The following is a 14,001-nucleotide window of genomic DNA, read 5'->3' as shown; positions in this document are numbered from 1 at the left end:
TTACAAGCAGAGAGCTTCAAAGTTAAAATGCAAAATTTTCAATTTTTTCATCAAATTTTGGAATTTTTCACCAAGAAATGATGCAAGTATCAACAAAAATTTACCCCTAACATAAAGTAGAATACGTCACGAAAAAACAATCTAGGAATCAGAATGAAAAGTAAAAGTATCCCAGAGTTATTAATGCTTAAAGTGACAGTGGTCAGAATTGCAAAAAATTCTCCCATCCTTAGGGTTATAATGGACTCCGTCCCCAGGGGGTTAAAAGGGGTTCTCCTCTTGAAAACATCAAAAATCTACTGGTGCCAGAAGTTAAACAGATTTATTTATGTTACTTCTATTTAAAAATCTTAATCCTTCCAGTACTTATCAGCTGCTGTATACTACAGAGGAAGTTCTATTCTTTTTGAATTTCCTTTCTGTCTGACCACAGTGCTCTCTGCTGACACCTCTGTCCATGTCAGGAACTTTCCAGAAAAGGATAGGTTTGCTATGGGGATTTGCTCCTGCTTTGGATAGTTCCTGACATGGACAGAGGTGTCAGCAGAGAGCACTGTGGTCAGATAGAAATTAAAAAAGAATAGAACTTCCTGTGGAGCATACAGCAGTTGATAAGAACTGGAAGGATTACGTTTTTTAAATAAAAGCATATATTTACAAATATGTTTAGCTTTCTGGCACTAGTTTATTTCAACAAAAGTGTTTTCCAGAGGAGTGCCCCTTTAATGGGTTTTGTTGAAGGTGGGGCTTGCTGTGTGTGGGGTTTGTTGGAGGTGGGACTTGCTATGGGTGGGGCATGTCTGAGGTAGGGTTTGCTGTCTATGGGGTTTGTCAGGACGTGGCACATGAGAATACACATTATTTTGCATATATTCCCTGTATATTGTCTTCTCTATAAAGGTCTTACAGTAAGGAGGTGATCTCAAACCCCAATAACTTTTACAGTATTATTAAAGCATAGACAATCATTTTACTCCAGACGCCACAATACGAGCTCCAGCTATACATTTAGAGAAGGTCGTCACCTCAGAGCTGTCATAGGGATGTTACAGACTATGGGGTCATGTATTATCAGGGAGGTTCTGGTGCTCCATGTTTTTACGTATGTCACATCTGGTTGGTAAGTATAATGGTATGTGCGCATTTTAATACATAAAGACCAATGTTAGGATGAGACTTTAGGTTGCGCAGCTATACTATAGGTTTCTCTTATTTACTACTAATAAATACTGACTGTTACTTTAGGAATCTCTATCTGCAAATAACAACCTGGCTCTATAGATGTGATCACAACTTAATATACAGCAGATAGAATATGTGACTATGACAAGTGTCCATGAACAGGTTAATATTGAATGATCTTTGCTGATCAGCCCTGCCCTGTGGTGACAAGTATAAACCCGCCCTCTGGTTTCTGAGTGGAGAGAATTGTAGTTTCGTTTCTCTCTTCCTCTGTCGGCCATGGCGTCTTCTGCTCTGAGAGACGAGCTGGACTGTTCCATCTGTCTGATCACTTATACAGATCCTGTAATGCTGAGATGTGGACACAACTTCTGCCGGGTCTGTATTGATCGTGCGCTGGATACACAGGACCAGTCTGGACTTTATTCCTGTCCTGAATGTAGAGAAGAGTTTCAGGAGCGGCCGACACTGATGAGGAACATCGCTCTGAAGAAAATAATGGAGAACTTCCTGGTTACTGATCCAACACCGACAGAACCCGGGATCTTCTGCACTTACTGTGTGGACTCTCCTGTCCCTGCTGTGAAGTCCTGTCTGCACTGTGAGGCTTCTCTGTGTGATAAACATCTGAGAACTCACAACAAGTCACCAGAACACGTCTTATCTGAGCCCAGAACTTCTCTGGAGAACAGGAAATGTTCTGTCCATAAGAAGGTCCTGGAATATTACTGCACTGAGGACGCTGCTTGTATCTGTGTGTCCTGCAGTTTGGCCGGAGAACATCGTGGACACCAGGTGGAGATGATGGATGAGGCCTCTGAGAAGAAGAAGAAGAAACTGAGAAATGTTCTCCAGAAACTGATCACAAAGAGAGAGAAGACTGAGGAAAGAGTCCGGAGTCTGGAGGAACGCAGGAGAAAAGCTCAAGAGAAATCATCTGGAGAAGCGGAGAGAGTCACTGCCCTGTTTATAGACATGAGGAGACGGCTGGACGACCTGGAGAAGAAGGTCCTGAGTGAGATCTCCAGGCAGGAGAAGGAAGAGTCACTGTCACTGTCTGCTCTGATCCATCAGCTGGAAATAAAGAAGGACGAGCTGTCCAGGAAGATGAGACACATTGAGGAGCTGTGTAACATGGCGGATCCACTGACTGTCTTACAGGAACCAGACACAGGTGACTTGTGTGATCCTGAGGAGGGGGGAGGGGATGAGGACACAGGGGGACATGATAAGACACATGATGTAGATGATCTGGATGTGACTGTGATCTCAGACACATTCCGCACATTATGTGACATAATATCAGGTATAAGGATCTATGGGGAGGATCCTGCAGACATATTACTGGATGTAAACACGGCTCAGAATAATCTCCTTATATCAGACGACCTGAAAACTGCAACATGGACAAAAATAACACAGAATCGTCCAGAAACAGCAGAGAGATTCCAGAATCATCATCAGGTGATGAGCAGAAGGAGATTTACCTCAGGACGACATTACTGGGATGTGGAGATCAGTAGATCAGGATGGTGGAGGAGGGTGGGGATGTGTTATCCCAGTATAGACAGGAGGGGAGATCAGTCATGGATTGGAGATAATAACAAGTCCTGGTGTTTGAGGAGGTATAATAATGATAATAATGATGAGTATTATGTGATACATGACAGTGAAGAGATCCAGTTACCTCACCAGATCTCCAGTAATAGATTCAGGATCTGTCTGGATTATGGGGCCGGGCAGCTGTCCTTTTATGAGCTGTGTGACCCCATCAGACACTTACACACCTTCACCACCACCTTCACCGAGCCCCTTCATGCTGCATTATATGTATGGGAAGGTTCTATCAAGATATTAGGGGGAGGCAGAAACTGGAAGAAACCATCATAATATAATAAACTGCTGAGAGAAACTGACATCCTGATTGGTGGATTATTTAGCCAATGGGATGAATGAGGAGGCGGGGCTACAGGGGATGATTCCTACATGGCAGCCGTCCCTATGACTAGATCACATGGTCTCATTGATTGACACATTTCTACATATTGGGGTAATCAGGTGTTTAGAGGATTATTTCTGCCTTAATGATATTAAAGGGGATTTCACAGGGTAATATTGTCTAAGACCAAAGGGTAGAAATTCATATCCCCCATACTCATAGTGCCCCCTCTAAAGCTTCTACAGTAACCAGTGCTGTACATATAGTGCCGCCATAATGTGTCCTCTATTCTGTATATAGCACCATAATAATGTCTCCCAAAGTGCCCATATAATTGTGTTATAGATATATATATATATATAGTGCCGCCATATTGTGTCCTCTATTCTGTATATAGCAACATAATAATGTCTCCCAAAGTGCCCCATATAATTGTGTTATATATATATATATATATATAGTGCCGCCATAATGTGTCCTCTATTCTGTATATAGCCCCATAATAATGTCTCCCAAAGTGCCCATATAATTGTGTTACAGATATATATATATATAATGCCGCCATAATGTGTCCTCTATTCTGTACATAGCAACATAATAATGTCTCCCAAAGTGCCCATATAATTGTGTTATAGATATATATATATATATAGTGCCGCCATAATGTGTCCTCTATTCTGTATATAGCACCATAATAATGTCTCCCAAAGTGCCCCATATAATTGTGTTATATATATATATATATAGTGCCGCCATAATGTGTCCTCTATTCTGTACATAGCAACATAATAATGTCTCCCAAAGTGCCCATATAATTGTGTTATATATATATATATATATAGTGCCGCCATAATGTGTCCTCTATTCTGTATAGAGTACCATAATAATGTCTCCCAAAGTGCCCATATAATTGTCTTATATATATATATATAGTGCCGCCATAATGTTTACTCTATTATGTACATAGCACCATAATAATGTCTTCCAAAGTGCCCATATAATTGTCTTATAGATATAGGATCAGCTTAAGGGGTAAATATAAAATGATTGATTTTCTTGTCTATTTTTTGTGTCGTGATCAGTAGTTTTAATTGCTACCATTTTGATATACTCGAGTATAAGCAGAGTTTTTCAGCACGATTTTTCGTGCTGAAAACACCCCCCTCGTCTTATACTCTCAGTGGTCTTCAACCTGCGGACCTCCAGATGTTTCAAAACTACAACTCCCAGCATGCCCGGGCAGCCATCGGCTGTCCGGGCTGACTGAGAGTTGTAGTTTTGAAACCTCTGGAGGTCCGCAGGTTGAAGACCACTGCGGCCTTCGACATCATCCAGCCCCCCCCCTCTCACCCCCTTTAGTTCTGTACTCACCTCCGCTCGGCGAGACGTTAGGGTGCGCTGGTCCGGTGCTGTAGGACTGTCCCGTGGGGAGGTCGTCCAGTGGGATAGTGGTTCCGGGCTGCCATCTTCACCGGGGTGCCTCTTCTCCGCGCTTCGGGCCCAGTCCCGGAATAGTCACATTGCCTTGACGACGACGCAGAGGGACGTTCATTACCAACGTCCCTCTGCGTCATCGTCAAGGCAACGCCTCTATTCCGGGCCCGAAGCGCGGAGAAGAGGCCCCCCCCCCGGTGAAGATGGCAGCTCGGAACCACTATCCCACCGGACGACCTCCCCACCCGCCGAGGGGTGAGGGGGGGGGGGGGCTGGATGATGTCGAAGGCCCCAGTGGTCTTCAACCTGTGGACCTCCAGAGGTTTCAAAACTACAACTCCCAGCAAGTTGCTGGGAGTTGTAGTTTTGAAACATCTGGAGGACCGCAGGTTGAAGACCACTGTGTCAGACATTGACAAGCGGTGATGATGAAGGGGGGGGCTGATGACATGTGGTGATGATGACAAGGGGATGATGAAGGGGGGGTGTGGGATGATGACAAGGGGATGATAAAGGGGGGGCTGATGACATGTGGTGATGATGACAAGCGGATGATGAAGGGGGGGTGTGGGATGATGACAAGGGGATGATGAAGGGGGGGTGTGGGATGATGACACGCGGTGATGATGAAGGGGGGGTGTGGGATGATGACGGGGGGGTGTGGGATGATGACACGCGGTGATGATGAAGGGGGGATGATGACAGGCGGTGATGATGAAGGGGGGATGATGACAGGCGGTGATGATGAAGGGGGGATGATGACAGGCGGTGATAATGACAGGCGGTGATGATGACAGGCGGTGATGAGGGGGAGGTAGGATGATGACAGGCGGTGATGATGAAGGGGGGATGATGACAGGGTGATGATGATGAGGGTGTTAATGACGGGGGTCTGGATGATGACAGGGGGGATGATGTATTTCCCACCCTAGGCTTATAGTCGAGTCAATAACTTTTCCTGGGATTTTGGGGTAAAATTAGGGGCCTCGGCTTATATTTGGGTCGGTTTATACTCGTGTATATACGGTAGATGGAAATTTTTTAGCACTTTTTATCACAATTCTGCACACAGGTATACCTTTTTATATATTTTTTTGATGGGTGTGATTTCATTTTTTATTAAGGTGGGGCCTTTATATTTTATTTCCTTATACTTTTTGAGAACCCCTTCAGCTGCCTTGGAAATCGGCCCCCTGCTAATATGCTGCAGGGGTGCAAATTGGGCACCTGCCAAATTCAGCTCTTCACAATATAAGCTCTTTTCTATTGATGGCAGCATTTAAGGAGTTAAATGACCAACATCAGCGTGACTATTGGTGTCGGTCATTGAGTTGAGTGCCAGGTGCTGATAGCAGCCGTCACTCACTGTCTATGAAGTGAGCTCAGCTGCTGATCTGGCTCCATAACTACATGACACTGTGCTGTAAGGCACTACTAGATCTTCCAGCCATTGACATATGCCGCAGATCCAGACTGTCTGTAGCATTGTATGTGGAGGATGGTTTCACGTTAATGCGGTTCAGGAAAGACCATTGTGTTGTAGGTGGGAGTAAGAGTTGGACAGTGAGTATGGATACTTGGCTGTCAGGTTGTTAGGTTTGTGACACCAGAAGTAGGGTTATAGTTAGTATGTGTGTCTGGTGGGGAGGGTTGTAGTATCCGGTGGGTAAAGTGTAACAACCCTGTAGTTAGCTGACAGTTCCCACTAACCATTACTCCAAAAGCAGCTATCCAGATCAAACTCCTTGGAATAAATACCTCAAAAGCCAGGATGTATGGATAACAGCTTGTCCTTTACTGATGTGCAGGTCCAATATACCAGAAGACAGTGATGATGATACAGGAATATCATACCTAATAGACATGTTAGAAGAGATAGCTGGTAGTAGTCACTATTGCAGTTCTTTAACAATCTGACCAATATGGACTTGTGGATTGTTTGACTTGTCTGTAGACTGACTTAACTTGACACTGACTCGACTTGGCTGAACTTCTGTTATAGCAGCTATCCAAGTGAGATGTCTGAGACATTACTGACCTAAGGACATCCAGAAGGAAGACTCCAGATGTTACTCCTTCACTTTGGACAGGGCGGCACAGAGGATACCAAAGACTTACACTTGGGGTACAGGATAATGTCATGTTGGTACTTGGGGTACAGGATAATGACACTTGGGGTACAGGATAATGACACTTGGGGTACAGGATAATATCATGTTGGTACTTGGGGTACAGGATAATAACACTTGGGGTACAGGATAATAACACTTGGGGTACAGGATGATGACACTTGGGGTACAGGATGATAACACTTGGGGTACAGGATGATGACACTTGGGGTACAGGATGATAACACTTGGGGTACAGGATAATGACACTTGGGGTACAGGATGATGACACTTGGGGTACAGGATGATAACACTTGGGGTACAGGATGATGACACTTGGGGTACAGGATGATAACACTTGGGGTACAGGATAATGACACTTGGTTACAGGATAATGACACTTGGGGTACAGGATGATAACACTTGGGGTACAGGATAATGTCATGTTGGTACTTGGGGTACAGGATAATGACACTTGGGGTACAGGATAATGACACTTGGGGTACAGGATAATGACACTTGGGGTACAGGGTCATGACACTTGGGGTGCAGGATAATGACACTTGGGGTACAGGATAATGTCATGTTGGTACTTGGGGTACAGGATAATAACACTTGGGGTACAGGATAATAACACTTGGGGTACAGGATGATGACACTTGGGGTACAGGATGATAACACTTGGGGTACAGGATGATGACACTTGGGGTACAGGATGATAACACTTGGGGTACAGGATAATGACACTTGGGGTACAGGATGATGACACTTGGGGTACAGGATGATAACACTTGGGGTACAGGATGATGACACTTGGGGTACAAGATGATAACACTTGGGGTACAGGATAATGACACTTGGTTACAGGATAATGACACTTGGGGTACAGGATGATAACACTTGGGGTACAGGATAATGTCATGTTGGTACTTGGGGTACAGGATAATGACACTTGGGGTACAGGATAATGACACTTGGTTACAGGATATTGACACTTGGGGTACAGGATGATAACACTTGGGGTACAGGATAATAACACTTGGGGTACAGGATAATGACACTTGGGGTACAGGATAATGACACTTTTGGTACAGGATAATATCACTTGGGGTACAGGATGATAACACTTGGGGTACAGGATGATGACACTTGGGGTACAGGATGATGACACTTGGGGTACAGGATAATAACACTTGGGGTACAGGATAATGACACTTGGGGTACAGGATAATGACACTTTTGGTACAGGATAATATCACTTGGGGTACAGGATGATAACACTTGGGGTACAGGATGATGACACTTGGGGTACAGGATAATAACACTTGGGGTACAGGATAATAACACTTGGGGTACAGGATAATAACCCTTGGGTACTGGATAATAACACTTGGGGTACAGGATATAACTCAGGATCAGTACAGGATAAGTAATGTAATGTATGTACACAGTGACCTCACCAGCAGAATAGTGAGTACAGCTCTGGAGGGTGTGGTCACTAGGTGTGTCTGTTGCTGAGCTCCTGAGACTCCAGACTTCCAGAGGAGAATGGCTGATTTTTTCCACCTGCTTTCCCAGGCAGGTGGCAGATTCCTGGGGAAGAGCCTCCTGCAATGGAGCCTCATGGCTCCACTTCCCGTTCTAGGCTGGCGGGGAGTGGAGTGAAAACTTCAACAGCCATTGTTCCGGCCGGGAGAAGATCTGGCAGAGTCTGCAGAAATGCAGGCTCTGCTTCCCAGGCTACCGGTGCCAACCAGAGATCCACTGGTGGAAGAGGGGCACGGAAAAGCAGTGTAGAGATGTGGTCGGGGAGTGGGCCCGGAGAGTCCAGTTCCACGTACTGCTCCTTCATAGCCGCAAGGTTTGCAGAGTATGAGCAGCGCGGCAAGGAGCTGAGGATGGCCAGAGAGGATCTGCGTGCGGCCCAGAGTCTGATGAGCGCCGGATCCAGAAAGAGCAAGCCAGAACTGAAGAGAAGGATAACATCGCTGAAAGGCGAGATTGTGAAGCTGGAGGCGAGGAGAGAGGAGATACTGGAGGGAAGCGGTCTCTTCAAGGAGAAGCTGATCAACAGCGATCGGTTTGCCGCCATGAAATCCCCAGGTAAGGTGGAGGTGGATGATGGGGAGAGTAGTGGCGGCGAAGATAGTGAGGATGGTGGTGAGGAGGTAAAGGAGGAAGAGGAGAAGATGGAGGAAAGTGTGGAAGTTACTCCATGTGACACCCAGACCCAGGACAGCTACATTGAGGCTGGACAGGTGGCACTTCCGCCAAGCGAGAGTGAGGAGGATGATGTGGAGGGTGGGGCTGGGGGTCTGCTGAGGGCAATTGTGATGCAGGAGTCCCCAGCCCACCTCCAGAATTTCACCTTTGGGGACGAGGAGTGTGAGGATGTGGTGGTCCAGCAGAGGTAAAAAAAAACGGAAGACCAAGGAGACGGTGCAATATGTATTTGTCCCTTTCCAGCAGTCTGGGCCAGCTGCAAAGCTGGTTCAGGCTGCGGGCTCCCCCAAACTGCCAGACCCCGTTCCTGTGGTGGAGCGGGGCCAGCATGGGGAGTACAGTATGGCGTCAGGAAAGGCTAAGGGCGCAATAGTTGTGAAGCCCACCCATTCTGTCGGTAGGGAAGGGCAGGATGGGCTCATGCCGGGCAGCTCTGGCACTGCAGGACCGCCCCAGGGTGGCAGGGGGCGTGTCCAAGTGCCAGAGGCAAGTTACGCTGCCGTGTGCTCGGGGGGCGGTTCCCCGGTTCCCCGCCGCGGGGCACTCCCCTGTGAGGGGGGAGGGGGAGTGTCCGGGCGCCAGAGAGCGTTGAGTCCGTGTGCTCGGGGGGCGGTCCCCCGAGTACAGTTTGTTCTGCGGGTACTGCGAGGCACTCCCCTGTGTGGGGGGGGGAGTGTCCCGGTGCCGGCAATGGTGCCGTGGGAGGAGCTAGGGTGCGCCCGGGGGGGCAGCCCCAGACTCAGGAGGCGTCATTGCCCAGTCGGGAGGAGGAGCCATCATCAGCAGCATTGACCCCAGCAGCCAAGCCAGAGAAAAAAACTTTGGTTAAACCAGCCATACTACAACTCCCAGCCAGCCCAGAGTCAGTTAGGCAGGGTATGAGTGCAGGATGTGAGAATGCTGAGTGTAGTAGTGTTGTGGATGAGAGGAGTGTCAGTGGAGTGAATGTTGGTGGGAGTAGTGGTACGAATGGGAAGTCTGGTATGGATGGAAAAAAGGATGACGTGAGTGGTGGTGTGAATGGTGGGTCTGGGTCTGGTCCGGCTTCCCCCCCGGCAGTGACTGCTCCTAGGAGCTATGCTAATGTCGCTGCCGGGGGTCCAGGGGGGTCCCCGTCTCCGTCCGGCCCCGGGGGTTACTTGCAACAGCGCCTCCTGGAGGCTCTGCGTAGGGGAGACAGGTCGATCCAGGTAGAGGGAAGGGGTGAAGTCGACCTGTCTTTCTGGATAGAGAGGCACGGTTTGGGGGCTTTCCGAGAGCGGAATGGGCAGGTGGTCTGGTCCCTCCCGACAACCGGGCAGGACAATAACCGCAGGAATGTGGTCTGTCTGATTTGGAGGGGTGAGGATGCGTGCCCACCTCGCGCTAAAGTGGTTGAGCTCCTCCTCCAGATGGAATTCAGGGCGAATGACATCTTTGCCCTGATCCACCCCTACGGTACATCCGAGTTTGACGTCAGTTTCGTTCGGCCAGAGGGTCTCGAACTCTTCTGGTCAAACTACGAGGTGGCAAAGAACGAGCCCAGCTGGCGGGATTTTGCTGTAAAGGTAATTTCCCGTCAGAACTCAGTCAAGAAGGTGACCGTTTTGACCTGTAACGAGTCACTTTCTTGTTATGACATCATGACCTGGCTCGGTCGTTATGGGGATGTGACGGACATGCCCAAGAAAAACTTTGATGAGCACGGGATCTGGTCCGGGGCCTGGACGTTTTCCGTCAAACTCAGGCGTTCAGGTAGTACGGTTGCCCGCCTTCCTTGGACGTGACAGGATCCAGGTCTTCTACCAGGGGCAGCCTAAGGTCTGTCACAGGTGCGGTAGCCCCACCCATTTTAGCGCAGCCTGTACTGTACAGGTCTGTGCTTTGTGTGGTGGGGTGGGTCATCTGGCCGCATCCTGTAGGCAGATCCGCTGCCATCTGTGTGGTGTCCTCGGGCACCCTTTTATCCGTTGTCCTATTTCCTTCGCCCATGCGGCGGCCGCTCCGGCTGGGGAGAGCTGTGAAGTTGACTCGGCTGGAGAGGGTACGAGCAGGGATGGGGGCGCACCAGGGCTAGTGAGGAGGAAGGGCCCCGCCAAACTAAGGCGGGAGGAAAATCGGAGGAGGAGTAGGGAGCTGGAGAGTGCCCAAGTGACTGGGGTAGCTCCCGCCCCTGCTCCTAAAGCTGGCCCTGAAATTACTGAAGCCCTGGAGGAGGACATGCTGGATGAGGAGATCAGGAGACTGGGCGAAGAGGAAGGCAATATGGCCGACTCTTCCGATTCCTCCCACTATGAAAGTGTGGATGAGGAGAGTGTAGAGAAGGCCAAAAAGAAAGACAAGGGCAAAAGGAAAGGGAGAAAGAAGACGTGCAAGCCCTCTCTCCCTTGTACTGCGGGCCGGGTCCCAAGCGGAAGCCTGACTGCCCCCCCTCTGGTTGACCTGTCAAACCGGTACCTCGTCCTTGATAACATCTCCTCCCCCTCCTTGGAGGGGGAAGGTGAGGGCGAGGTGCCTAGGGAGAAAGAGCCTCTGAGGGGGAACTGGGCCCTGTCCTGTTGAGGCACCTTCCTCGGAGGGCAGGGCTAGACCTGGGTCAGACGGAGACGGGGACCATATGGACCAGAGTGAGTCCAAAAAAAGAGGCAAAAGCGGTCATGCCCTTTCTTCTTCTTCTGGGGATGAGGGGGCGAAGAAGAAGGGGAAGAAAAAATAAAGGTGAGGCCATCTAACTCAATCACCCATGATGGCGGCACTCACCCCATTGACGCTGGCATCCATTAACTGTGCCAGTATAAAGTCGGATACGGCTAGATTCGCAGCCTTTGATTTTCTCGGCCGTGTTGAAGCCGACATTTTCCTTTTACAGGAGACCAGGTTGTCAGATCTAGCCTCTCTGGTTAAAGCCAGAAGAGAGTGGAGGCGCGGGCCCTCCCACTGGTCTCTTGCGGCTGAGCCGTATAGTGGGATGGCGGTCCTTTTTACCGCTCCGGTTGAATGCCGACGGGTTATTGAGTTATAAATGGGGAGGTGCCTGATCTTAGATGTCCTCATGAAAGGGCAAGAGCTCCGGCTCATTAACATCTACGCCCCACAAACCAAGTGGGGCCGCAAAGATCTCTTTATGAGGATTAAGCCCTTCCTTTTTACTAGCCGGCAAGTGATTTTTGGAGGGGACTTCAATAATGTCACGAGGTCCCAAGATAGGAGAGGTTCCAATGGTCCGCTGGCTTACGATAGCGTGGCCCTGAATAATATAGTTAGGGAAGCTCGCCTAGTGGACGCCCACATCCGGAGCCCCTCAGGCCACGTGGGTTTCACCAATCATCGAGGTAGCTGCAGGTCTAGGATAGACAGGTTTTATTTAAAGGAGGAAGCCGTCTCTTCCGCATTGTCCGTGGTTGAGGTGGAATTCTCCGATCACTGTATGATTTTGTTTTCCTTGAATGTTTCAGAGACCCCCGGATGGGTAAAGGTTATTGGAAGCTGAATTCGTCCCTCCTGGAGCAAGCAGAGATAAGACAGTCCTTTGAGGATTTTCTTCAGAGTCAAGTACCTTTACTGGACCTTTGTAGTAGTAAGTCAGAGTGGTGGGAGATATTCAAGAAGCGGGTTGCGGGGTTCTTCCGCCAGCTCTCGAGCCTCAGGTCCCTGAATAGGTACCGCCTGTATCAGGGTCTGAGGAGGAAACTCGAGCTCCTTGTCTTGACTGGAGGTAGCCGGGAGGATATCTCCAGAGTGAAGTCCTTGCTGATGAGGTGTAAGTACGATAGACACGCATCTTTGGTTTTTGAGAGGGATTACAGGAGGTACCGCTCGCCCGACCCTTACAAGAACTGTAAGATGTCAGTGAGTAGTAAAGTGGTCTCAGGACTGATTGATAGTACGGGATCTCTGAATCGGTCCAGATCGGGGATCCTGGAGGTCGTCAGATCCTTCTACTCGCACCTCTTGGGAAGGAAGGATCTAGATCGAGACTGGATGTCGGCTTTCCTGGCTGAAACCATTCCTGAGCCAGGGGTAGACCCCTCTCTTGATGTTTTGGCAGAAGAAATCAGGGAAGAGGAAGTGAGACTGGCGATCGAGGGGCTCGCCCCCAAGAAGTCGCCAGGTCCGGATGGCTTAACATCCGAGTGGTACAGGACCTTTAAGGAGTCTTTAGCTCCCCTCTTGACTGAGGTATTCAATGAGTGTCTCTCCTCGGGCACTCAACCAAAGTCAATGAGGAGGTCAGCCCTTATTCTTCTGTCAAAGGGTAAAGATCCTAGCCGGATTGAGAATTGGAGGCCCATAGCTCTTCTCAATACGGACAGGAAGCTTCTGGCTAAGATACTGTTTAATCGGTTGGTGAAGTTTGCACCCCGGCTCCTTTCGGGGGCCCAGCACTGCTCTGTTCCAGGCTGAAGCACCTTAAGTGCTGTCCTCAGTGACAGGGAGGCAGTGGAGCGGAGTAGTGCGGGTCTCTGGAAGGGGTACATGCTGTCCTTGGATCAGGCCAAAGCATTTGATCGGGTGAACCACGAGTACCTCTGGTCCGTCCTCCTGAGATATGGCTTACCGAGTACTTTTGTGAATTGGCTTGTCACCTTATATGCAGGGGCAGAGAGTTTCCCGCTGGTGAACGGTTGGTCAGGCCGCTCTTTTGAGGTGGGGTCCGGAGTCCGTCAGGGTTGTCCTTTTGAGCCCGATGTTATAAGTGTTCGCAATCGATCCCTTCGTCCGGAGGGTAGATTGTGGGCCGTTGGCGGGAGTCGGGATGACTCTGGCGGAGCCGGATGTCGCCCAGAGTGGTGGCGTCCGCTGATGATGTCACTATTTTCGTCTCCTCACAGGAGGAGGTCGATGTGGTGATGTCAGATGTGGACCGCTACTCGGAGGCATCCGGGTCCAAGATCAACCGGGATAAGTGTGAAAGTCTCTGGCTGGGAGGGGGAGATCCCACGTTTGATCTCCCGGACACCCTTCCAGGGCTCCAAGAGTCAGCAAAAATTCTGGGCATCACGTTCGGCCAGGATGATTATCCCACCAAAAACTGGGACGGTAAGCTCCAGGATGCCACTCAGAAGGTGAACCAGTGGAAGGGTTGGTCTATGACCCTCAGGGAAAGGGTACACCTGATCAAATCATACCTGCTCC

General features: G+C 49.2%; 1 protein-coding gene across 1 annotated transcript; it reads left to right on the top strand.

The window, feature by feature from the left end:
* Window positions 1-604: 604 nt before the first annotated feature.
* Window positions 605-4,320, top strand: LOC130267611 (E3 ubiquitin/ISG15 ligase TRIM25-like). The gene has a single exon (XM_056517645.1). The coding sequence runs from the start codon at window positions 1,462-1,464 to the stop codon at window positions 3,070-3,072; it is 1,611 nt and encodes a 536-aa protein (XP_056373620.1). The 5' UTR covers window positions 605-1,461; the 3' UTR covers window positions 3,073-4,320.
* Window positions 4,321-14,001: the final 9,681 nt, after the last annotated feature.

The sequence above is a fragment of the Hyla sarda genome, chromosome 4, assembly GCF_029499605.1.
Source record: "Hyla sarda isolate aHylSar1 chromosome 4, aHylSar1.hap1, whole genome shotgun sequence".
NCBI lineage: Eukaryota > Metazoa > Chordata > Amphibia > Anura > Hylidae > Hyla > Hyla sarda.
The sequence above is the reverse complement of the archived record's forward strand: the minus strand, read 5'-3'. Positions and strand labels throughout refer to the sequence as shown.

Bases quoted from the DNA above. Each gene is read 5' to 3' on its own strand.
- LOC130267611 (XM_056517645.1), top strand. From the start codon at position 1,462: ATGGCGTCTTCTGCTCTGAGAGACGAGCTGGACTGTTCCATCTGTCTG.